Source organism: Zootoca vivipara, chromosome 9 (assembly GCF_963506605.1).
Source record: "Zootoca vivipara chromosome 9, rZooViv1.1, whole genome shotgun sequence".
Classification (NCBI taxonomy): domain Eukaryota; kingdom Metazoa; phylum Chordata; class Lepidosauria; order Squamata; family Lacertidae; genus Zootoca; species Zootoca vivipara.
Genome location: NC_083284.1, coordinates 13,972,202 through 13,999,089, shown reverse-complemented (window position 1 = coordinate 13,999,089; position 26,888 = coordinate 13,972,202). Strand labels below are relative to the sequence as shown.

The 26,888-nt window shown below is 42.7% G+C and overlaps 1 protein-coding gene across 1 annotated transcript in view; it reads right to left on the bottom strand.

Moving 5' to 3' along the window:
- Nucleotides 1–23,576, bottom strand: part of CDS1 (CDP-diacylglycerol synthase 1) — a 31,090-nt gene extending 7,514 nt beyond the window's left edge. The window contains exons 1-10 of the mRNA XM_035112494.2: nt 22,312–23,576; nt 12,186–12,313; nt 11,294–11,390; nt 10,642–10,739; nt 8,764–8,903; nt 6,031–6,089; nt 4,284–4,366; nt 2,960–3,047; nt 1,937–2,005; nt 159–311 (exon numbers count right to left, since the gene is read on the bottom strand). Of these exons, the coding sequence (XP_034968385.1) occupies nt 159–311; nt 1,937–2,005; nt 2,960–3,047; nt 4,284–4,366; nt 6,031–6,089; nt 8,764–8,903; nt 10,642–10,739; nt 11,294–11,390; nt 12,186–12,313; nt 22,312–22,374 (978 nt within the window). The 5' untranslated portion in view covers nt 22,375–23,576. The remainder of the gene's footprint in view (nt 1–158; nt 312–1,936; nt 2,006–2,959; nt 3,048–4,283; nt 4,367–6,030; nt 6,090–8,763; nt 8,904–10,641; nt 10,740–11,293; nt 11,391–12,185; nt 12,314–22,311) is intronic.
- Between the last annotated feature and the right edge of the window lie 3,312 nt (nt 23,577–26,888).

Here is a 26,888-nt window from a genome sequence, read left to right as displayed (position 1 = left end):
TGTTCCCTCCTTCTCACGCAGCAGGAGGAGAGAATTAAAAGTTGCTATTTTACTTACTCCAAAGGAAGAAGGGAGAAATGGGCTTTTAAAAAAGCATTTCATTCAGAATTCCAACTTTGAAAGATTCAGCTTTGCCTTAAAGATTTTGCTTTACTTACCCTTCCCAGCACAACCTGAAGCAAAGGTGGTATGGAGTACTTTTGTAACTGGAATAGTTCTGATGGTTCACACTCTGTGACAAATCTGTTGGTTTCACTGTTGTATTCCACGGGGCAGACAAAATACTGATATTGAGCCAGAAGGGTGGCAGCCTGAAAAGCACAGTAGGCATCCATAAGATCTTTGTGACGAGTTGACGGCATCTTCGACTTCTTCAAGACAAGAAAAAGGAGCACTGGTCTTACCTGTGATGGGCTCATTGTAGGAGGATAGCCTCCCTCTGGGTTGCTTCTCCCATTCAACCCAAAAGGCAAGGCTTAGGCAAATCAAGCTTTTGCTATGCCCTGCATGGGAGAGAGGCCCTGAATACAGGGCTATCTCGTCTGTGGCACCCTTTATGTGAAATGCCCTCCCCAGGAAAGTTTATCTGATACCAAACGCACTGTCCTTTCAGTGCCAGGTAAATGATTATCTTAAAAGTGCATTCTGCCCTAGTCAAGACAAACGATAAGAAAGTCCTGCCTGCTGTTAGGACAGAACGCAAATCCAGCAGCAGTCACTCTTTCAAGGTTTCACATTCAGATGGGTGTTGCTCCAATTTTATGCAAGCAGGCAAAATCACCCCCTTTTCCAAGGCTGTCCCTTTTTCCAAGGAGGAGCAAAGGAATTTTACTCCACACCAAACCAGTTTCCCCATCGCCATCAGCAGCAGGAACAGCTACTCAACTGGGGAGAAGACTCTGGGGGACAGGTGTTCTCTCCCACATCACACACTGTTGCTACTGTCTTTAAAACATGAGTGTGGCACTTCGTAATACTTGTAGATACCAATTAGAATCCTGGTATTGAAGATCTGTCGCTGCAAAGGCAGCACCAGCAGCCTGTAAATCACGTTTTAATAGGGTGAATCATTTTGAGGACCATTATGGCCGATAAGCATGATAGCCTGTATTGTAAAATGCATACAATTTAGCAATGTTTTGTATAAAGGTAAAGGGACCCCTGACCGTTAGGTCCAGTCGCAAATGACTCTGGGGTTGCGGCGCTCATCTCGCTTTACTGGCCGAGGGAGCCGGCGTACAGCTTCCGGGTCATGTAGCCAGCATGACTAAGCCACTTCTGGCGAAACTAGAGCAGCACACAGAAACGCCATTTACCTTCCCGCCAGAGCAGTACCTATTTATCTACTTGCACTTTGACGTGCTTTCGAACTGCTAGTTTGGCAGGAGCTGGGACCAAGCAACGGGAGCTCACCCCATCACGAGGATTTGAACCGCCAACCTTCCGATCAGCAAGCGCTAGGCACTGTGGTTTAGACCACAGCACCACCCGCATCCCAATGTTTTGTATATGGATGCTTTATTGTGAAATACAGGACTTCAATGACTTATGAGTTACTGCTCTGTGATTTTAGAACTACTGTCCTCATACACCATCCAACGATTCTTATACGGAAGGGTGGTCTATACAGGGACCAAATGAAGATATGTCTACCCAGGTGGCTAGGGAAGGTAGTATAGTCACATGCCATGCTGTCACTCAACCAACTCTCTTCTGCTGCAGCGAAGAAAGCTGTCTGTAATTGTGATTACACTCACAAGTCAGCCTGCCATCCACATCTTCTAGACACAAAGTGGTATTCCAAGCCTTAACTTGTCAAGAGCCTGACACTTGAAAGCTTCAACAGAAGGGCGACATTTCGGAACATTTCACGCCAGCTTCAAATCAAATGCAACGAACAACACAACATTAGTATGAGAAGGGCACATCCACTTACAAGGAATCCAAACACAACTGTGCTAAAGAAACCGCCAATGAAGCCTTCCCAGGTCTTTTTGGGAGACAGCTAATCAGAGAGAGAAATGAAGAAGTTACAACAATTTTTGCATTTCTGTCCAAGCGAAACACACACACATAACATACAAGCAGAACTTAAATGCTGTTTAGACCTAGTATAATCAGTTGATGCTCCAGCCATCTTTCAAGAGCTGTACTACTTCTAGAGTAGCATGTGTAGATATGCATATATTATAACAGATAAGAATGCTCAGCCTTTACAAAAGTGCACCTCCATTTGCAATTATTTTTCAAATAAGGTAGTGGGATTGTGTCTGAGGGCAGCAGTGACTTCAAAGACACATTCAAATAGGAGCCTGTAAATTACTAATGCAGATTAAATGTGTCTATGACAAGACAACTGCTAGACCATTGTATTTTAATATTTTGTTGGAAGCTGCCCAGAGTGGCTGGGGAAACCCAGCCAGATGGGAGGGGTATAAATATATTATTATTGTTATTATTATTATTATTATTAATGCTACTGGGAACTAGGACCATGTTTTCCCAGAAGTCAAAATCTTTGGTTAAGAGTGCCAGAAATACAACTAATGCACTCTGATCACCAATAAAAGCCAACACTGTAGACCCATCCATAGTGCTACTTTTTTCCCTCTAACAGGTAAGAGGTCCTCTGACAAGTTAACGAAATATTGAAGTATAGAAAATAGCAAGAAATATAACAAAGAAAGCAATCTGTATTTGTACATAAGAAGAATATGAAGAATCCGAGAGCACAACTAGCAAGCTATACTGTAAAATTAGTCAAAATTATAGTTAGCCTAGTTGCTGGATGGAACAATCCCTTCCAAAATAACCATAATGTGAAGAAATGCATAATCAGGATATGCCACATCCTGCAGTTCCCCAGAAAAGACTTAAACTTCCACAGAGTAAATAGAAGCCAAACATGAGCCAAACCTATAAAAAGTTATTTGATTATTTACTGAACCAAATTTTGTACCTTAATTAACGGAGTTCTCCCAAAGAAGAATCCAAAGATATAAGCAGCAATATCATTGCAAACAACACTTGAGATAGGAACAAGAAACCTGAGTAGTAAAAAGAAAAAAAGTTTCATACTTTAAAGTCAACCCAGAGGCATTATTATGAACAGTAACTCTTTTGGGGGGGGGGATCCTGGTCAACTTGCAAGGGCAAATTCTTAGGGCAGCAACAGCATTCTTTTTTAAAAATAATTTAAATGCAAATGTTTACAGAATGATCACTTTGAGATGGCTCTGCAATATGAGGAAACTGTACACTGTAAATAAATGCCAAACATTTTGAAAGTTGTGAAAAAATATGTCTGGAAAAGAGATGGACACAGAGCTCTAAAGAGACAAATGCTTCCTGTAAATGGAAGAGCTTTATGCCTCTGAAATTAAAATAAATCTAGACTATGCATCAGCAACCCCCCTCACCACAAATAATTAGATTCAAAACTTATGTTTGGGTCTCTTCTTGCAATAGGAGACCCACTTTCCACTTCAGTCATAGGCAACTACTAGACAACAGGAAAACAGAATGGGAATCAACTAACTGCCTGAATTTATTCAAAGGCTTGTGCTAACCAGTAGAACCATTGAACATCATTCTTTAAACTGCTGACACTCATTCCATATCACAAATTCCCTCAGTTTCAAAAGCAGTTTGCCACAGAGCTTGGAGGGTTGCTGCTGAACAACCAGAAGTCCCCTTTAGTTCACAGAACTAGTGTCACAATCGTTTGGATCGTGGTCCTTGCCCATTTGTAAGAAAGAGGGAAGCTTTTCCTGAACACAGGGCAATCTCACTCCTCGCCAGCAATGCAATTTACTCAGGATTTAACCATAAAGCTAATGAAATTTACTGAGACATTTGTATGACTTCTTGACGTATACCCATCCATACTCCTTATAGTTAATTCTGGCCTTTCATCATAATCCTAAAGGCTCTGGAAGAAAGTTTTGCAGTCACCCACAAGACCTCCAAGACAATGTATTTAGAACTGGCTCTTATTTTCTATGACCTACATTCAGCAGTCCTTAATGCTAGTTGAAAATTAGATTACAGTGGTGTGGACCAATATTTTAAGACTACTCAGAGGGTGAGGGTTTCAATTTTGAATTGAATTTTAACCATGCTTATTTTATTGTTTATTCCAGATATTTTAAGTCCTAGACAAGGCCTCATGGAATATCTGCAAACAAACTTGTGAAAAAGAAAACAATTACCAGACCTTAGAAACATACTATATACACAAATGAGACATATGTATAGATTTGCAAGAATTACTGTCCCCTTACCAGATCATGCCTTCAAACAGATTTTGGATGACAAGATGGGATTGTGTTACAATGATCAGCAAAGTGACATGAGTCCATGCGAACTGTTAAACAGTGCAATAACACAAGTTAGTGACACTACAACAGATCAATACATCTAAATAAAAATGGTAGTTTAGCTGAAGGAGTTGCACAGACATTCTAAGAAATTAGAGGTGTACACAAACAGTATCACAATCTAATTGTATTAATTTTGAAGACAAGAAAGTTATAAAAAGAGATTTCTATTAAAACTCCTATAATTTTTCCATTTGGGAATTTAAATACTTTTAACCATGTATCTTAATGGGAATGAGGAAGAACAAAGGTGGAAAATAATAGGATAGTCTGCATATACATATAAGACAATTTAGAATTAGAACATGAAAGATATTAGTGGCAAAGTTATGGTGATGACATGCAATATAATGATGAAAAATTCTCCAGACAGAAGTTAGTTCCTACAAGTTACTGATGAACACAAAGGATCAAAATGACACTACCTGCAGACGTACTAAAGAAGAAGAATCCCTTCTTATAAACAAACTGTGATTTGCCATGTGGCAACTCTACAGAGGTTTCATACAATTAAATTACCATTTCAAATGTAGCCAATAATTGGTAGGCTACTAGGGACTAAATGTTGAGGTCTGGTTCAAATATGAATCCCACTGACTAATATTCCCCATATGACTATTCTGACACTTGCATATGTGTACTATGATGTGTGCTTTTTGTGTGTGCTAAGTAGATACTTTCAATTTACATTTACATTCAGCATGGATGCTATACATTTCGAAACTTCTAAAGTCTCTTGTTCTGATCTGCGATGAAGAGTTGTTTTAGCTGTATACACATTTATACTGTACATATTTGACTATGGACAAAGTAGTAGTGCACACTTTTGTAGATCTACATTTTTGTGTTTTTATCACTCAGGACAATTGCAAGCACATCTGCAACCAATCCACAAAGCAGTACTATGTAGAGGCATTCAAAAACACATGTTGGATTAAAGTGCAACCACAGAAAAATGCAAAATACTGTTAGCCTTGAGGTAAGTCAATAATTTTAAAATAATTCTTGGTTTCTTACTGTTAACTTAGGCAGAGGTGAGAACGTAAAGGTTAAAGGTTTAATGTGCACTAAAAAAAATTCTTTATGTTCATGCTGAAGATTTTGAATACCCCAACAGTTTTGCTGGCTGGTTGGTATAGAAAATAATAAAACTCACTTTTTCCAAAGTGTATTGAATTAAGCCTTATAGCAATAGTCTTCAACAAAGAACCCATAAATTACACATTGAGCTGCTTTCAACCCCAGTAGGCCACATGCACAACCTGAAATGAGCCTAAGCAAAACACAAACTTGTGTTTGCACCCTGTCCTATTCCCGCACAACTAGGAAGAGGGGATTCACAAACTTCTACTGCTACTTTTGGTTAACCACAGCTAACTATGTCTTCCGGAGCCAGAACATGGTTAATATATAACTATGGTTACTTCAAACCATCATTTCAGAAGCTAAACATGTCAACACAGTCATTGACAAAGGTATCACTTCCATATCTCAAATCCAGATTTGTATTAACAGTGCAGGTTAATAACTTGTATTCATAAGGCTTTAAAATTATTTTGGACATTAAACTTCAAAAACATCAAAAAGCAAGTGATTTAATACTGCTAATTGTTTTGACAACAAATTTAGCAGCTAAAGGATTGATACGCACCATGTAAAATTGCAGGCGATAGTGCCTCTTCACCAAGCTCAATACAAACAAACAGAAACCTATGCAAAAAAAAAAAACAGAAAACAGGTGCATGTTTTCCAACCTTTCAGTGAACAGAAGCTAGCCGGTTGCATTGTTGGGCTTGCACCCTCCACTTCGGTTTTCAATTGTATCAGTCTTAACCTCCATACTATAACTGTAAATACTACTGTTTTCTTTAGAGATTAACATTTTTTCCATTGTACCTCCTGATTATAGGGCCAATTTAAGCAGTATGTTGAACAAGATTGTCCAGATTCTTATATACAGTGGTACCTCTAGTTGCGGACTTAATCCGTGTTGGGGTGCCGTTCACACCCCGATAAGTCCACAACTAGAGCACCTCTTCCACGCATGTGCACGGCGCAATTGAGCGCTTCTGTGCATGCACAAAGCACACTGATTGCTTCTGCGCATGCGCGCATAGCAAACCCGAAGTAAACAGTTTACTTCCAGGTTTGCCACGTTCGTAAGCTGAAAGTCCGTAACAAGAGCGGAACACAACTAGAGGTACCACTGTATTGTAAGGAAACTGATGGCAAGGACTTCCACTGTTCATTTCAACTGTAAGCATAGTTTTTGTACTCAGAAGCCAAATATTTAAAATTATAATTGCAGGTGAGTCTTTAATGACTGATTTGGAGAGGGGAGAAAACCTATTTATAGATTGCCTTTCAACAGAAGCCCCAAGGCACTTAAAACTCAACATGCAACCTCCCAACAAAGACAATATGAACAGCTAAAAGCCTGAAAAAATCACCCTAGGAGCTGAATGTTCCAACTGCCAAATGCCTAATGGATAGGAGTACCTTGAATGCTCTCTTAAAAAGCAGTGGAAGCCTGGCAGGGTTCTCTTAGGAGCATGCTCCAATAATTGTGAGTACTACCCCTGAGAACATGTATATATTATGCATTATTACCAATCTGACTTCCTGCACACAAGCAGGGTGTGAGGCTTCTTACTAAGGTTGGGTCAATTTCAGTTTCTTATTTTTCAAGTCTTAAATTCAGTTGGCCATATCTCTGCATCAATTTGTAATTTTTTAAATAAATCTTTATTTCCCCTAACATAATGTGTTTTTTTATGTTATTTCACTAATATATCCATTTTAATTCACACATTTCTCTAATAGTGTATTTTGTGTATTTATTTATTTATTTGCTTGGAGAACCGCAGGACAGAATTCAGAAAACTGTGCGTTTTGAACGATAGCTGTGTTTTGCTTTTTATACTGTTTTGGGAGGGACCCAGGTGGCGCTGTGGGTTAAACCACAGAGTCTAGGGCTTGCTGATCAGAAGGTCAGTGGTTCGAATCCCTGCAATGGGGTGAGCTCCCGTTGCTCGGTCCCAGCTCCTGCCCACCTAGCAGTTCGAAAGCACATGCTTGTAGATAGTGCAAGTAGATAAATAGGGATCGCTCCGGCAGGAAGGGAAACGGCGTTTCCATGCGCAGCTCTGGTTCACCAGAAGCAGCTTTGTCATGCTGTCTGCAGACAAATGCCGGCTCCCTCGGCCTATAGAGCGAGATGAGCGCTGCAACCCCAGAGTCGGACACGACTGGACCTGATGGTCAGGGGCCCCTTTACCTTTACCTTTACTGTTTTGGGAAGTACCAATTAAGAAAGTTCACATTAAAATGTGAACCATAACTAATATTTACCCTGCCCTGAGTTATTGCTGTATATAATAAGGTCTGCATCCAACAGAGCATTTTTCATACTCGATAGCTTTCAAGGAACACTGATGCACGGTTATTTGACAAAAGCAAAAAAGATGGCTGGTAACCTCCAAGCACAAATTTCAAAATTTGGGCATAAGACACATGTACTCAGTCTGGTGCCTGCCTTTATTAAAAATGCAATACCAATGAGATAATCATTATATGCCCCCCCTTGTGTTTTACAACAAATTATTAGATTAGGCAGCACCACTCCCCTGATAATCTCATCTACATGTAGGTTTTAAAAGCCTCAGCAATTGTTTCACAGTTGTGAAAATCCTTTCCCTGGACAACAACATCTAGAGGATTTTCTGGAAGTGTTATTTGGTTTACATAAAGTATGGCCCAACCTCAGTATTGTATAATCAACCAATAAAAAACAGCTTCTTATCCAAGAGCCACAAGACTGGGACTGATGGAGCTGTAGTCTGCGACACCTGGCGAGCATGTTGGAATGTCTTGACCTAGAACTTTCATGGCCCACCAACACATAGTGTGTTTTCAAAGCAAGAATACACACTTTGGATTGCTAAAGAGTTGCAATAAAATTAGGTGTTAAGTGATACTAATTATGCATTCTTGGATTGCTAAAGAGTTGGATTGCTAAAGAGTGGCAATAAAATTAGGTGTTAAGTGATACTAATTATGCATTCTTGCTTAACAAGTGCCTTGCAGGATTGGATCAAGATCAGGCCACTCGAATGTCCATTCCCAAACTTATCCAACACTGAAGCTATTCATTAAAAATAATTCTGGAGCTATGACATGGGAGATTACTGCCAAAATGCCTTTACCAAGTTACTCAGTGTTTACTGCAACCCATGAGTATGGTTTTCAAAGGTTGCATATAGTTAATTCTGTAATTTCTGTGTGCGCGCTCTCTTTGTCTAATAGCACAGAAAGGGAGAACACTGGAATCTGACATCAAGTAATAAATAACTGCAATGGCAACTAACAAGTTGGACCAAGTTACCTGCCAGATAAAGTGTAAAAGATATAAACCGGTGATAGCGAATTAGGAACTGAAGTTGCTCTCTTCTTTGAACAAATGTGGCAAAGTAATCTGCTACAGTCTCTCCATAAAAGAAGTAGTTCACACACAGCAAGAAATACCTGCAACATATAAAGCAACTTGAGATACTTTCTAAGAAGGGAGACCCCTTTTTTCTCTCTTCATACCGTTCTATATCTTTAAAGATGAAAATATCAAAGTAAGAAAACTAACTTTTTGCATACTTTGAAGTCTTCCAATGGAAGCAAGCATATACAACATGATTTGGAGGGGTATTTTGCAGGGGATACCAAAAAAAGTAATCGTTTAAAATTGGTACATTTCTTTTAACTGCGTCCATTATTGAAGGATTTGATGTCTCACTTACCCGTGTTTCTCACATTTTAAGACATGTCTTATATTTATTTTTACTCAAGAAAATAAGCCTATGGCTTATTTTCGGGGGGTGTCTTATTTTATTTCTTTTACTAACCGGTAAGTTGCTGCTGCTGCTCAAGCACCGACAAAGCGCCCAGCAGCGTGCGCCGCATGGAGCCCCGAGCCAGCGGGACCCGCTGAAGCGCCGACAAAGCTCCCGGCAGCGCTGCGCAGAGCGCCCTGAGCCGCAGGAGGAGCACCGTGGCTCTCGGCCTCTCCGCCGTCCCGTTCCTGTTTCCGCCGCAGGCGCCGCCTCCTCCTGCTCCCTCCCGGGGCGTCCCAGGCTTCGCCCGCTCGGCAGTGCTCCATGCAAAGCCAGGGGCGAGCGCAATTCCACCAGGAGGTTCCTCCGCGGCACCCGTAGAGACCATAGAGGAAAGGCGCGCGGCAGACACACCACTTCCGACTTCCGTTACCCTCACCCACTCCTGCTGCGGCTCGGGGCGCTCTGCGCAGCGCTGCCGGGAGCTTTGTCGGCACTTCAGTGGGTCCCGTGCCAAGGGGAAAGGAAGGGAGGAGGGGAGAGAGAGCGGGCAGAAAGGGAGGAGGGGAATAATCGCTGACGCTACACGGCGAAAGAGAAAGGCAAGTTATGGCTCCAGGTGGAGCGACTGTCCCGAGATAATTGGAAAACAATCCTGCACTGTGTGAGCGTTTCTGCAGACCACGAGGCGCTGCTTGGCCCTTCCAGTTTGCTGCTGCTGCACGCCACAAACAGCGGAGGGTGAAAGGAGCAGCGCCGGGTAGCCAGAGTAACCTCCACAACCCCACAGCCACAACGTTTCCCAGCACAGGATGATTGAGGCTTTGTCGGCGCTTCAGCTGGGTCCCGCTGGCTCGGGGCTCCACACGGCGCGCGCTGCTGGGTATTTTGGCGAGGTCCTCCAGAACTGCACTTACGGTAGCACTACGGCTTATTTTCGGGGTATGTCTTATATTTTTTCAAAGCATGAAAATCGTGCCATGGCTTATTTTATAGGGACGCCTTAAAATATGAGAAACACGGTATTTTAATTCAAGTATAGAAGTGAAGCACCACAAAGCCAGCAGTTAGAAGCAGTCAGTAAATCCTCAGCCTGCGCTTCCACTAGAACAGGGGTCAGCAAACTTTTTCAGCAGGGGGCCGGGTCCACTGTCCCTCAGACCTTGTGGGGGGCCGGACTATATTTTGGGAAAAAATATGAACGAATTCCTATGCCCCACAAATAACCCAGAGATGCAATTTAAATAAAAGGACACATTCTATTCATGTAAAAACATGCTGATTCCTGGACCGTCCGCGGGCCCGATTTAGAAGGCAATTGGGCCACATCCGGCACCCAGGCCTTAGTTTGGGGACCCCTGCACTAGAAAGTCATCCCTATGGATGTAATGGGGAAAGGATGGAAACAGCTAGAGCCGAAATTTCCAGTTGTTACTTACCAGCTCAGTGTTCGAAACCACGGCAACTCATAAGAACGATAGACTCTGTAACCTATAGTGATGATCTCATGGAAACACTTTACTTGTATGCTCATGACCTGAAATTAAGGTAAAAGGTGAATGAGATTCCATTTTTTAATACAGGATAGAAATGCATCATATTCACATGCTGGTATTCCTAGATAATTGGAACTGGAAACTGATCTTAGGTGAGTCAAAGTATTTTGATATGGCATAGCTCATTTCATAGATGCCTTTAGCAGGCTCATAGGCACTCCAGAAATTGAGTGCACAGGCTTCCTGATTCATACAACATCAAGGGAAACTCTCAACGCACATTACGTTGTGTATAAAGGCCTGTGTTCAATATTGCTCCAAATGGGGAAGAACAGAGAAAGACAAGAATTTACTTGGCATTTCAGATTTCAACTACAGTACAAGTTTCTAGCTTCTATATCTCAATTGGAACCGCAAGTAGTGCTGGATTATAAAAGCAAAGGAGACTTTCAGTCTATGTGGCTATGCTACTCAATTAGCCTGGGTTTCAGAATGGACAAATCGAGAAAAGGCAGGCTGAAGTGATTAACAAATTGGTTTTCATTTACGCTGGCTAAAACAAAGCAAATAAATTTTAAAAGTTCAGGAAACTTACAAGAAGCATCAGCATAAATGATCCCATATAAATAACCAGCGAAAAAACTGTAATCATAGCTAAAGTTAAAATCCCACGAATCCACCAATTCTTCCATCTGCAAAAGAAAAAAATCCATAATGTTACAACTGCCTGCCACTTCATAACAAGAGAAACAAAGTTAAGTATTAAGCTACATTAACACTCAGCAACTGAGCAAAGGAATACTGATGAGTCTAAATGTAACTTTTTCATGCTTGAAACCAAATGCAATGTCCAGGTCAGAACAGCACTGACAATGGGATCTGTTTAATTAGAAATAAATCCGACTAGGTTCAATGAGGCATACTTCAAATTAAGCATGCATATGAGTTAATACTTTTGGCTTGTTTGGCAGAATGGATTTTGTAAGATACCCAAGTGAAAGACTAAGATTTACTTAAAATATTTATCACCGTCCCTTTCTTTGGGGGTTTTCAGGCTGGGAACATCACTAAAATGTTATAAACAATAAAAACAGTATTTTTTAAAGTATCTTTAGTTATTTTTTTAGGGCTACACCCTCACAAAGCACAGAACTCCCTTTCATCTGCCCTCTTAATGGCCCATCACCATTCATTTGTTTCCTTTAATGGTCCACCCCTCAGGCAATCACCTCAGAAGCTAGCCTGACATATTATAACATTTGCTAGGATTATAGGTATTAAAAGACTGGCACCTATAAACTCATAACACTAGGAAGAGATACAGTAATGAGATAAAAACAATGGACCATTTTTTAGAATAATTGTCTCCATTCAAATGGCTCCCTGAATGCATCTCTAAGCAACTAATTCCAAGAACAAAGCTTTAGCTTGCATACAACCTGATTAATTTATTTTACAGTAATATTTTCAGTTTTATTTTTCCATACCTGGAAGACAAGCCAGAAAGGGCCTTCTTAAAAATTTCTGGAGTGCGGTCTGTTGGTGGAACAACTTCAGGAATGTCTGAATCAGTCCTGAGGTCTAGCTCCGCAAATCTATCTTCTCCATCTACATCCTAAAACAAAGCACATGGTGCAAATATACTTAAGAAACTAAAAACACACATACACCAGTATATTTTTTCAACATTAAATGTCCTGTAATATAGAAATTTATTATAATTTATTATTATTCCATTATTTGAAATCAGTGGCAAAGCATGATTTCATGAGAAGTCAAATGCTAGAAATTTTCAACATTGTGAACAAAATTATCTTTGCAGATAAACTGTACAGCTTTTCAAAAACAAATAAGAAAGCTGTTTTTAAAAAAATTATGGAAAGCAAGATCCCGCCAAACTCAATGTGCTTGAACACTGGAAGAAGTCATCACCTCCCACACAGCAATAGATTTAACAAATTTACCTTTACTCCCTATCCTTATTTGAGCTGACAAGGTATCAATGTGAGAACACAGAAAAGAGAACATTTTGGTCAGCTTTTTTGAGGCATGCATCATACTCAGTAGTCCGGTATATTTGTATTAACAATTTATGGTCAAAATAATCCACATCCTCCTTTCCTATTTTGACTCTTTTAATTTTGTTAGTAAGGTAAAGGTAAAGGGACCCCTGACCATTAGGTCCAGTCGTGACCGACTCTGGGGTTGCGCGCTCATCTCGCATTATTGGCCGAGGGAACCGGCGTATAGCTTCCAGGTCATGTGGCCAGCATGACAAAGCCGCTTCTGGCAAACCAGAGCAGCACATGGAAACGCCGTTTACCTTCCCGCTGTAGCGGTTCCTAATTATCTACTTGCATTTTGACATGCTTTCGAACTGCTAGGTGGGCAGGAGCTGGGACCAAGCAACGGGAGCTCACCCCGTCACAGGGATTCGAACCGCTGACCTTCTGATCAGCAAGCCCTAGGCTCAGTGGTTTAACCACAGCGCCACCTGGGTCCCAGTTAATTTTTGTTACGGTAGTATGTTACTTTAATTGTATTGTTCAAAACAGCAATTAATTAAAAAACCTGTATAATAGTAATAGTAGTAGTAGTAGTAGTAGTAGTAGTAGACAGGATGGAAATTATACCTGTACTCATACTTTACAGGGGTGGGGGAAATGTTCTTGACTGGACACCAATAAATTTGATGCTGGTGCCTAAGAATGTGAGATGTTTTCCATCCTTGGCTCTTTCTGCTTTCACTGCCGTATCATTTACCAAAGATAAATAGGAATTAATTTCATTACGCATGAACACTGTATCTTATGACTGCCAATCAGAGCACAGTATGAATAGTCATTCTGAAAGACTTACAGTAGTGTCAGCTAAAAAAAGGAAGAGGAAATCCAAATCTGCTGGGAGAAGTTTAATAGGAATCACAAGATTTTAAGGATAGTTATCAGCAGAGAGAAATTTGTTGTAAACTAAAACAGGTAAGGGAGAGAAGAGGTTTTTCTTCTTAACAAGAAAATGGGCAGTATTTTTCTTCTCCTATTTTCAGTATAAAGATAAAGGTAAAGGAACCCCTGACCATTAAGTCCAGTTGCGGACAACTCTGGGGTTGCGGCGCTCATCTCGCTCTATAGGCCAAGGGAGCCGGTGTGTGTCCACAAACAGCTTCCGGGTCATGTGGCCAGCATGACTAAGCCGCTTCTGGCGAACCAGAGCAGCACATGGAAATGCTGTTTACCTTCCCGCCGGAGCAGTACCTATTTATCTACTTGCACTTGACGTGCTTTCGAACTGCTAGGTTGGCGGGAGCAGGGTCCGAGCAACAGGAGCTCACCCCATCGCAGGGATTTGAACCGCCGACCTTCTGATCGCCAAGCCCTAGGGCTCTGTGGTTTAGACCACAGTGCCACCTGCGTCAGTATAGACTTCAACTAAACTTTGGCAGGCTGGAGCCTGCAGGTTGAAGCCCGCTTAAGGGCAGCACTAAGGATAGGGACTTGTCCCCAGCCCACAAGGCTATCTAGTGACAGTGGGGCACCCAAGGGGCAAAATCATTAAGGGTTATACAGGCAACTCCCCACTTATGTGGGGGCACCTTCTGGCCCTGTGTGCATAAGTTAAATAGAGCAAAGTGGGGAACACCCACCAAACACCCTTTAAATGCCGTCTCTGCCCCTCTCACTTCAATGCATTCCAAAAATACTGTATCAAAAAATATCCACAACTAAAATTGAAGCTCAGGGGTCAGCAGGAAGATGTGCAGGAAAGCAGCAGCTGCTGCTGCTGCACTACCCCACACATCAGCTGTTTGGCAGGGTGGCTGAGCAGCCTAAACAAAACTTCCTCTGCCCTTACAGACATCCTCTTTGGGCTGGGGGGGGGTCTCCTCACAGCCCACAAGGATGCCTGTACTGTAAATATGTAAAGCTCAAATGCAATTCTGTTAAACAAAGAGACGCTCATTTTCACAAGAGTTGGAAGCAATTTAAAAGAGGCAGCATTGTTTACAGTGTTTAGACATCCTAGAGTTGGGGGGGGGGGGGTTGGTAACTCATTTCTTCCGTTTCTGAATTGCAGGTTGAAGAGACAGTTTCTGAGCCCAAATCATTAAAACTTAATTCTATTTACTATAATATTGATGACTACTGCTTTTACCTCCCCTCTTCCTTCCCTCCATTTTCTCAACTGTGGGCAAAACAACAGAGTAGACCCACTGAAATTAATGAAACATGACTAAGTTAGGCCCATATATTTCAATGGGACGACTTTGAGAAAAACCCAAGGTATGCCTGATATATTTAGAGTGCAGCAGCCTGCTGCTCCATCTTTAACATTGGGCATAGAAGAGATTTGTACCTTAAAATTTAAGAATTGTTGGAAACTCAATAATTTTATATGACAAGTTACACATAATGCTTTCCACAAGCTTAATAATAAAGTATTGAAAATAAATATTGTATATATAATTTCAGTTTTCCCATCCTTTCTGGTTTTGTCCATGAGAGAGGGGGCTGCACAAAAAACATCCTCCACCCTGATTTCAACATTTCCAAAATGTTTATGTTTTTAGCCTGGCATTTTTTTTTTAAAAAAAAGAATACCATTCTCACATTACTGCAATTCTTCTCTCCTTCCACAGGGTAAATACCTTTCCATGAAAAAGAATCGGACATTTTATGAATTGTCAATCTCTGCAGGAAAAGGACAGATTCCCAGTCCTACTACATACCGGTAGTACCGGTAGTTACCCATTCAAGCTTTTCCAGAATGGAAGTTAAGTCTTTATAGTCCCCAAAATGAGAAAAGTGAAGAGCTGAAACCCTGGCAATTTTAAGTCAGAATGTTTCATCCCAAGAAGGCATCCAACCTGAAACAGCCTCAGAACTAGGCCATCAAAGTAGTGTACAATGCACTTAAAGTGCAGACATATGACAATCCTGAAAACTACAGCTTGGTACTCCGTATAACTTTGGATATGAGGAATTAGTAGTCTCTCTCTTGAAAAGACTATACCTAAAATCCACAATGTTTTTTAAATGTCCTAATATGTCACGAAGAGTTGGACACGACTAAACGACTAAACAACAACAAAATATGTGACAAAGACAACAGACCTTCTCACAGAACACTTGCATGGCTACAGAAAACCAAACCATTTGCTGCGATTTCAGCAGCTAAATCAAATCCAACCAATAATCTGTGAAACATTTTAGTAATATTATTGTTCAAATAATGAATGAGAACTTTTAGTTTGAGCTTCTGCTTGATTATTTTAGACTGAATTTTTTGAGGTCACAATGCTATCTTAGCTGTTTGCTTTCTATTTTTTTCCTTGTACCACAGCATACCTCTAGCTTCCAGATGCATCACAAAGCCAGAAACTGGAAGTTTGGATTCTGAAAGCAACTGCCCTAGTTTAAAGTTCCAAGTATTTACTTATTCCAGAGGGGTAGCCTGTGGCTCCTTCAAGACTAACAAATATATTGTTACATAAGCCCACTTCATGAAATGTTCATATATCTCAACTGAAATATAGTCCGCTTAAGCTTATGCCATAATACATCTGTTAGTGTCACAACTAAGTAATTTCCTAGTTTATTCCAGGGTTCTAGTTATGCCAATCTCAAGAACAGTTAGCTGTGATACAGCCCAATGCTATGAATATTTACTCAAAGTGAAGCCTCAGTGTGTTCAGCTAGGTTTACAAATAAGGAAAGCAGGTACAGGGTTGAAACTTGAACTACTCTATGACTTTGATAATTCTAGAAAGCTGGAAGGTTTAAGGTTTAAGGCAGGCATAGGCAAACTCAGCCCTCCAGATGTGTTGGGACTACAACTCCCATCATCCCTGACTACTGGTCCTTTTAGCTAGGGATGATGGGAGTTGTAGTCCCAAAACATCTGGAGGGCCAAGTTTGCCTATGCCTGGGCATAGAAGGAGAACCTGACATAAGGTTCTCCTTCAACAGCCAGTAAAGTACTATTAAAAAGTATGGCTATTAAAAAGAAAGAGAGAGAGAAACAGAAATAAGAGTGCAAAGTAATACTTCTAAAGCAGTTTTAAGCATGAAAGGATTCAAATGTCTGACAAAATAATTGGCTGCATGAGTATTTTAATCATTTTGGTCCATTTTCCCATACTTGTTTTAACATAAATCAGTACAAAAAGCTTGGACACATTATGGCCAATAATCTGTTCCCAGAGCACATCATAATCATACACTATTACTTATTTCCTGTACAAAACCTATGAAACTTCAGTAAACAGACTAGATTTATGCTTAAGATCAAATTCATATTCCAATTAGAAGTTTAGAAAACTATAAGGCACTTTTCATTTTTATAGAGAAATTTGGTAGTAGTACACCTAATAGTACGAGCCAGAAAGTCCCTAGTTCAAATCTCACCTGAGGCACAAACTCACTAGGTAGACTTGAGCAAACTACTATTCTTTATCACCTCAAGTCCTCATCTGCAAAATGCAGCTAACACTAGCCTATTTTAAAGGGCTGCTATATGGAAAGGTAGCATACAAATAAAATGACTGATGAATGCATGTGAAATGCTTTGAACACTAAGGGTGACAGCCAACTGTGCCCATCTGTGAGTGGAACTGACTGCAGGGGGAAGGGGAGGAAGTGAAAATCACCTCACATAATGTTGCATGTCACTCCATGTGCGCTGTATAAATTGTTAGTATTATTAGTTTAAGCTTTCCATGCAATATGGCTTACTTGCATGAGTCATCTGGATTTCTTACCCTGCAGAGGAGGCACTTTTAGCATGGTACATTTTGCTCACTTGTGCCTGATGCTGTGGCACCCTGCAGTATAGTATGTGGCAGAATGCAAAATAATATGTTAGGAATGCAAAATAATATGTGTGCAGAGCCCTGTTTTTGTGCTGTGCCACCATTTTTCTTGCCTCTGCTGTTCTCAGCCCCTTCGCCTTTCCCTCACTTGCGTCACAACCTGATGGAAGGTGGAGTCCAAGACATGTGGAGGGCACTAGTTTGGGGAGGGCTGCCTTATTTTATGTCCCATTGCTCCTCCATAAGCTGCCACTGTTCATGGAACACTCTCCGCAGGGAGGCTCGCCTGGTGCCATCGTTTTATATATTTAGGCACCAGGCAAATTTTTTATAACCAGGCCTTTAACAATTAGTCTGAGGATGATTAAAAGAGTCGCTGATCGGGGCAGAGAGCATGTTGTGTGACTAAAGCTCCAGATTTAACTCCCAGCCCTACTGCTTCCAAGAATTTGAAGAGTTGCACACTGCCAGGCTCATGGGTTTAAGATAACTTATTTATGGGGGGGGGGGAAGCAAGGCACTGCAATAGATTATAATAAGTAGCAGGTAAATATTTTGTTTGTCTTTCCTTCACACAAACTGGAATGGTAAGCCCTTCTAAGTACAGTACAAATTGTACCTCCACATCTACCGGTAACACTGTCACAATTTTAGAGTTGGGCAGCAACATTTAGCTTTTTTATTCTGTTGGGATGTCATTTGTTAGCTGCTTGCTCATTAAACAAGGGATTCCTAGCAGTCAATGGCAAACCCAGTAGCCCAGCAAAGCTTGACTTGCCAAGCACCTGCTATAACTGCAAGCATCATCAAACAGTAGTAATGGTCACTGTCCAGGACAACATTGTTCGCTACTACCATGCTGTTTTAACTGCTCAGCTGCAAATTTCTCCTTCCCAGGCACACAGGATTGCTCACTAATTTGTTTTTGTAATTAGATCAAACATTACAACATGTTGTTTAACAACATACATTACCCTCTGATCTCTAGAGCCACAACTACACCAGAGCATTGCATAGAATTGTAAAGTTGGAAGGGACCCAGAGGGTCATCTAGTACAACCCCCTGCAATGCAAGAATCTCAACATCCATGACAGACGGCCACCAAACCTCTGCTTAAAACCCTCCAATGAAGGCAAGTCCACCACCTTCTGAAGGACTCCATTCCACTGTAGAACAGCTCTTAGCTGTAGTACAACAATTGGGGGGGGGGGGCATAGCTAGCAACTCCGACTGAAAATGGATCAGGTGAAATGGTTCCAGCTGCTGCAACCTAAATGCTCACAGTATATCTCTCCCCACTGCCACACCAAGTCAGCACAACAGAAGGGACCAGCCCTGACCCTGAGCATCATAGTCCCTTGTCCTACCCTGCTGGGGGCTGGCTGCAACTCCATAGTAATTCTGGAGGAAGGCACTCTGCACATGCTCAAATACAGGGCATGCTTTTCAATTCTGAGGGAGTACTGGCCCACCTCCTGACACACCAAGGCTACATTCCTCCATATCCCCCACCCCTACCCCTACCCCTGGTGGCCAGAAGCTCCTGGCCTGGGCAAGGCTACCCTCACTCAACAGAGGTCTTAGCAGGTAGTTCATCCATGTGAGCCCCTCAGAGGGACCTTTAAGTGGCAGCAAGAAAGAGAAGCAGGGAGAAACCAGACCATTGTAAAAGGAGGCACTGGTGACAACAAGGTTGGCAGCTTCCACTATAATAATTTAATAATAATAATAATATATTATTTACACCCCACCCATCTGGCTGCGTTTCCACCCAGGAATTCCCTTCCAGGAAATCCCTTCCACTAGGAATCCCTTGTTTAATGAGCAAGCTGCTAACAAATGACATCTCAACAGAATGAAAAAGCTAAGTGTTGCTGCTCAACTCTAAAATTGTGACAGTGTCAGATGTGGAGGTACAATTTGTACTGAGAAGGGCTTACCACTGGGTTTCCCCAGCCACTAGGGCACCCACAGCTCCTTTTCTTCTTCTGCCACACATAAAAAGTGCCTGTGGTGCTCATAGACTTTAAAACATTAAGACCGATGATTCCATTGGTTACATGTCGGGATTTCTCCCGGATGCTTTTGATTGATTTTTAATGTCGTTATCCTTGCCTGCGGTGGTGAAAGCCCACAGGAAGAAACCCAGGATTTTAAAGTGCACTAACAGCGTGTTTTTCACAACCCTACCTAAAGGCAGGAGCAAAGGCCAGAAGCTCACGCTCCTTCTAACTCAAGCTATATTTTGTTGTTGTTTTTAAAACTACTCCAAGAAGCAATTCTTGACGGTTGGGAGACTCTACAGAACAACTTTCAACAGGCGTTTGAACTAGGAGAAATTAGCACCCCCTTCAAATAAGCATACAAGATTCTCGCTTAGTTCATGGAAGATGGCAAAAATGCAGTAATAAAGAGGCTGGCCAGTTTACTGCAGTTACTCAACATGTCTAGTTATCTCAAGCAGCAGATTTGATGGCAAGCCTATTAGCTTGTTAGCTTGGCTATACCACTTCAGATTGCAGGTCAAGATTCACATGACTGAATACTCCATTTAAAAAAAAAAAGGCACTGCACATAAGGCAACAGGAGATGCACCAAAGGATCAGGGATTGCCAGCCCAGTGTTACAGAGATTATGGCGCCAATGAAGGACTTCTTTGCTGGCCCCAGGATGCAGTGTGCTCTTTCCAACATCAGGCATGCATGCAAACAAGTTTACACTAAAGTTAACACACAGTTACCATAAGGTTTTGTTTATGGTGGATGAAGGTTCTTGTGTTGGAGAGTGGTGGGTAACATCAAACAGGGGTCGCCAACCTTTTTTGACCAGCAGTCAAAAAGTGGTGCAGGCAGTGGTCAGAAAATGGCTGCCATGACAGGCATGGCATAATACAAAATTCGAGAGAGTATAGTCATTGCTACTTCTCTCCACCACCACCACCACCACCCCTGCCCCATGGACCTGGGACTGCAGAGCTGAAAGGCAGGATACTCTGCCTTCTGTCATCAGGTATGAGACCAAGAGCCATGAGGAAGCTGCTCCTTATGCATCCCAAGAAAATCATTATGGCAAGGAGCAGACCATCTTGGCCCTATTCACTGGCCAGAAACAGAACAGCTACAGGGAACCTCTATTCCCCCCACCCCCTGAAAGAACACTCTGCTCCAACTGTCAGTTGCCCTGGAGATGTAGGAAAAAAGCAAGGGGAAAGGCAACTCCAGCCCCATCCTTCAACCAAAGAACCAAGAGCAAGCTACTGCTATTCAAGCAAGACCACCAGTAAGGGAAGATCAGCCCAATACAGGAAGATCAGCCTGACTGATACCATTTTGTTTCATCTTCAAAGAAGTGATCTTATTCTACCTTCTCCCTCCAGTCCCCTTCTTTTGTATGCCTTCTGTTTTAAGTTTATGAGCTTGAAAACAGGATCCATTTCTCTCTCTCTCTCTTTATTCCATCACTTCTTGAAGTTAGAAAGTTTGAAAAACTGGCCTGCCTGCTTGCTCAGGTGTATTCAGCAGCCTAAAACAATTGACTTTACTGACAATACCACTACAAAAATTGTACCCTAATAACGCACTCTTTGGACTCTAAATCATATCAAAAGGCAAAATGAAACAATAGTTCCCCCACACACCTTTCATTTTCAAGCTCTGCTAGAATTTAAAAGGCAAAAAACCCAGGGCTCACCCATTTCCATTTCTTTCCTAGCATTAAAAGAATGGTGCATTTTTTGGCAAAGCATACATACACAGTCTAGACATATTTAAAATCTTGGCATTGTTATTTCATTAAGATGCCTCTATTATGCTTGATATAGTGTCAGCTTTAATATTCAGTCATAGGAATGACATATACTTCTAAAAGCCTAAGGTTCAGTATTTAAAATCGCATACATGTAAGGCAGAAACACAACTGCTAATGAATTGTTTCATCCCGTCTGCCTAAGGGCTAATAGGCACAAAACCAATGCACAGATATCCATGAAAAGGGGGTTTGTTTGTTTTTAGCGAAGAACAGCAGCTTCTCCTCTTGAAATATTATATCTGAGCCCAGAGTCAATTGTCTGTCAGTTACAAAACCATAAATACGGTATATAAGCTGACAGGGGTGTCGAAACAAGCTAACAAGAACAAATTCAGCAGTTTATTTTTTACTTCCTTCCAATGCACAGGGTCAATGTACGATATTAGTGAACCGGCTGTTTACATCCTATAGCTAGTGAAAACGTAGAACAAGGGGAGGAGTGATGCAAAGAACAACCTTCTGCACAGAGTGCAAACTGCAGGTAGAGAGAACGGCCTCTTACCGCAGAACTGGAACGGTGCACAATATCCACATTTTTAAGCTTTACCAATTCACCTTGGATACTCTCAACCTTGTTAAGAAATGAAGATATTAAAAATGCAGAGGTGTGGGGAAGGGAGGATGACTTTCATTTTCCCACACCTTCACCGCAGGATAAAGGACGGTCAAGTGTCACTGACACGGAAGAGTGACTTCCTAAGAGAGAGGTGAAGAAAGCAAACACCTGCCCCAAATTTCATTACTCAAGCATATCCCCAGAGGTGAAATGATAACTGAGTGAAAGAGGAGCCAGCAAAGAAGAATCTCCCTTTCAAATCTTAATCCTCCTTGGGGAACAAGAACTGCTTACATCATACCCCAAGCAGAAAGGGTGGTGGAATCTGCTCGGAGGAAATGGTATGCGAAGTATCCTCCTCGGAAACTGAAAGAGCTCACACCTTCCATGTCCCCATACCTGGAAACAGGTAAAACGAAAAAGAGGCCCATTCAACCTTACCTTGTCAATTAGGTTTGCAGTTTCATGATCTCCACCAGCTCCTCTCCTCCTCAGCTCCGACATTTCCCTGGTGTGAGGTCAATAAAACAGCAGCAGGAGCAGGAAGTAGAATGTGTGTGTGTGTGTGTGTGTGTGTGTGTGTGTGTGTGTGTGTGCAGGGGACAAGCCTACCTTATAATAATGGGGAGAATCACAGGCTTTAATTGCAAAAGCCTAGGCCTCTGGAACCCTTCTACATCCCAGCTAGCTCCTTGCAAGAAAACAGAGAACTGGGAAAACAACAACCCCAAAATCAGGTTCCCCCTGCAAAAGAAATAAGGAAGTATCTCTCTCTCTCTCTCTCTTTTCAAAGGACTCTGCGAGGATAACTCCAAACAGGCAGCCCTTCAGAATGGACCCATGAGATCCCTCAGGAGTTTTCCATGATGCCCATTATAGCAGGGGACCCCCCAAAAAACAGACGCCCTTCAGAAAGATCTCTGCCCAAAGGTCTTCTTTGGCTGTATCCCCCCCCTCTCCCCAAATAAATGGGCTCTGAGATAAGATTTGCTTTTTTATCCCTCGGAAAAGTGGGGGGGGGGAACCCTCCCTCCAATAAAATAAAATAAAACAAGCAGGTGGGGAGGGAGGGGGTCTCTTACTCCAGAGACTCATACACACACATAAGGTGTCTTGTCTAAACCCCTCTCCCCGAAATAAAGCTCAGCTCTGTTCCTCAGAAGACTTAAATGATTGGGGGGGGATTATGCGCACCCCACAATTAAGACTCCCGTCCAAAAAGGCGCTGCTCGGCCCCACATTAAAAAAATAAAATAAAATTACAAAGGCCCCTCTGAAAACCCTTTCGATGGGGTTTTCTCCCCTTCCCCTCACGACCAACTACAGAGGACACCCAAGGGTTCTACCACCACCACCCACCCCTGTCACCCGCTCGCTCGCTTCTCCCGCCTAACCTCTCTGCCCCCAAACCCCCTGCCTCGCCCCCTGGAAGAACGGGGAGGGGGGGACCCCCTTCAGCGCCTCCCTGCCTCCGACCCACAGCGCCACCCGCGATAGGCGGCGCGGCAGCAGCGTTGCTACTGCCGCGCGAGCCGACACACACACACACAACACACACGAAACAGCCGCGCGCGGGAGAGCGACTCCTCAACGGGAGAGAGAGGCAAGGACGGACGTTCGCTCGCTCGCTCGCTCCCGCGCTTTCTCGCTCGCTCCCTAAGCAGCCCCTGCCTCCTCGCGCCCGGCCGGCCGTTCTTGCCCGTCGCGCGGCGCTCGGGCCCCGCCCCCTGAGGTGATGCGTTCGGCCCCGCCCCCTTTCTCCCTCTCCCTCCTTCTCGTCGGAACTGAATCCTGCGGAGGTAGGCGGGCTCGCGCGAGCGAGAGAGAGAGATGGGGCGGGAGTGGGGGGGGGGGGGCGCCGCCGCTTGCAGATGCGTAGGCGAGCCGGGAGGGGGAGCGGGAGTTCCGATAGAGCAGGCACGTCCAACAGGTAGGTCGTGATCTACCAGTAGATCACTGGACGTCTGTGGAAATCGCTGGTAGATCACTGGCTTCCCCAAAGAAGCTAAACTTATTTATTTATTTATTTATTTATTTATTTATTTATGTTTGCCCTGCACCCCCAAAAAACGGGGCTTTCCCCTCCCTAAAAAAGCTCAACAACTTTGACCTGAAACCCCCCCCCCCCAAAAAAAGGGGTAGACCACCGCCAGTTTTTAACTCTGTAAGAACCAGTGGAACCTCGGTTTATGAACACCTCTGTTTCTGAATTTTCCGTTTACGAACGCTGCAGACCCATCTGGAACGGATTAATTCACTTTCCATTACTTTCAATGGAAAAGTTCGCTTCAGTTTATGAATGCTTCAGTTTATGAACAGACTTCCGGAACCGATTACACCCATGCTTCGGGTTAAGTATGCTTCAGGTTGAGTACTCCGCGGACCCATCTGGAACAGATTAATCCACTTTCCATTACTTTCAATGGGAAAGTTCCCTTCAGTTTATGAACGCTTCAGTTTATGAACAGACTTCCGGAACCAATTGTGTTCATAAACCGAGGTACCACTGTAAGTAGATTGCAGTCTCTTGATAGTTGGCCCCCCCTGCAATAGAGGAATGTAGGCAGGGATAGGGAGGAGGGAGAATCGCCGGTTCGAGTCCCAAGCTCCTTTGGGGGAGGGGGGGATATGTGTGTGTAAGGTAAATATGTTCCTGCATTCCTACATTGGGATGGTTGGACTAGATGACCCTTGGGGGTCCCTTCCAACTCTATGATTCTATGTTGGTCAGGGCGGCGCCAGGGTGCAAAGATCCGCCTGGCGGCACACACACACACCCCAGGTTGCCCAGTCCCAGGTGCACAGGAGGGAGGAGCCGGCCGGTCGGCTGCCTCAGCGTCTCGCTGGCTCGGTCATCCCGAACGCGCGGCGCAGAGCTGCCTGCAGCAGAAGAGCCCACCACAGCGCTCCAGCCTACGGACAGCCTCAACTCTCGGGCCCCGGACTCTCGGCCTGGCGCCCCTGAGAGCCTGGCACCCGGGTGCCCTGCATCCCTAGCGCCTATGGGTAAGACGCCCCTGATGTTGGTGTGTGTACATGTTTGTGTGTGTGTGTGTGGTTTTGGGAATTAGGTGTGTTGTTTTGTCATACTGCATTTAAAGCACACAGCTCCCCCTCCCCCTGGAATCCTGGGAACTGTAGAATTAGCACTGAGAATTGTAGTTCTGTGAGGAGGGGGTAAATTACAGCACTCAGGATTCCTGGGAGCAAGGGAAGCCACGTGCTTCAAATATATGCATAGCTGCCAAGTTTTCCCTTTTCACGCGAGGAAGCCTATTCAGCATGAAGGAATTTCCCTTTAAAAAAGGGAGAACTTGGCAGCTATGAATATATGGTGCGGTTGTGAGCTTTGTTTTTGCCCCTCTGGGTGGATGGTAACTTGCACATGCAAGGATGAAAGCAATCCTTAGTTTAACAACAAGGTTTAATTTTGTTTTTTTACTTTGTAACATGTTAAGAAGCCTATTTCGGCACTATAAATTAATAAATAATAACGATAAGCTAGGATTAGTGTTCCACATAGGTTCCTGGTGGACTTGTTTTCTTGTTTTTCTATTCCACATCCCCAGTGATTTTTTTCCCTTTAAAAAATGTTTAGGGGTACTCTCATTTTGACTCAAGAAAATCACCATTTTATAGTTCAAATTGGAAAAAATAAATACAGTAAATGGACAAAGATTCACAAAATGTTTAGGGGCATGCGTACCCCTGCATACCCCCTCCCCCAGAAAAAAGCACTGCTTGTCCCTGTTCATTATCTCTTAATTTGTTCCTATTTTGTCATTTGGGGGAATGCCTTTAAAATAAATAGTTATTGTATGTACATGTATGTACATTCAGAAGCTGCTGTCCTTGGATTGTTTTCCTAGCCCCAGTGTTTGGAGGCTAACCCTAAACATGTTTATTTAGAAATGAGGAACCATGAGTTCAGTTTAACTTACTGCCAGGTAAGCATGTATAGGATTGCAGGCAAAACAACTTTAACTAGATAGCTATGCCAGTGTATCTCCTAACAATTAGAATACTGTAATGCACTATGAATGGGGCATCTCTTGAGACTGGTCCAGAAGCTGTACCTGGTGTAATATGCTGCAACCAGGTTGTTGGGTAAAGCACCTGGACACACACATATTACAATCATACCTTGGGTTACAGACGCTTCATGTTGTGTGTTTCGGGTTGCGCACCGCACCGAACCTGGAAGTACCGGAACAGGTTACTTCCGGGTTTCAGTGCTCGCGCATGCGCAGAAGCACTAAATCGAGCTTTGCGCATGTCCAGTAGCACCGAATTGCGACCCACGCATGCGCAGACGTGGTGCTGCGGGTTGCGAGCATGCCTTCCGCACAGATCACATTTGCAACCCGAGCATCCACTGTACACCTGTACTGAAAGAACTGCCAGGGGAAGGGCTATGAAGAAATTAAAAATGAATTAGTAAATTGGTTAGATTACCATCAAATATATGAAATGTTCAAGCAGGACAAAAAGAAAGGATTTAATGTAGAACCGTCCAGACTAGGAAAAGACCTGTTGGATAATAATAACAAGATTATTTCTAAAATTTACCACCTCCTCCTTGATTGGGAAGTCAAGGAGGAGGCGGTGAAAGAGGTCATGATAAAGTGGGCCCAGGATTTTGGTCACACAATTACATGCTCAAAATGATGTACTGTTGGTACCTCACACCATCCAAACTTTCCAAAATGAACAAAAGTATAGCAGACTTATGTTGGAGGTGTGGGGAGTCAAGAGGAGACATGCTACATATGTGGTGGGGATGCCAAAAAATAAAAGAAGAATATATGAGTAAATAAAATAAAACAGAATATATAAAATATAAACAGAATATATAAATATAAAATAATATAAAAATAAAACAGAATATATGAGGAAATAAAAAAGATCATCAAAGTAACTTTTATAAATAAAAAAAACAGAGGCATTCCTCCTTGGAATTCTGAGTAAAGACATACCTGTAAATCATAGAGAGATCTTTCTGTACACAACGGCAGCAG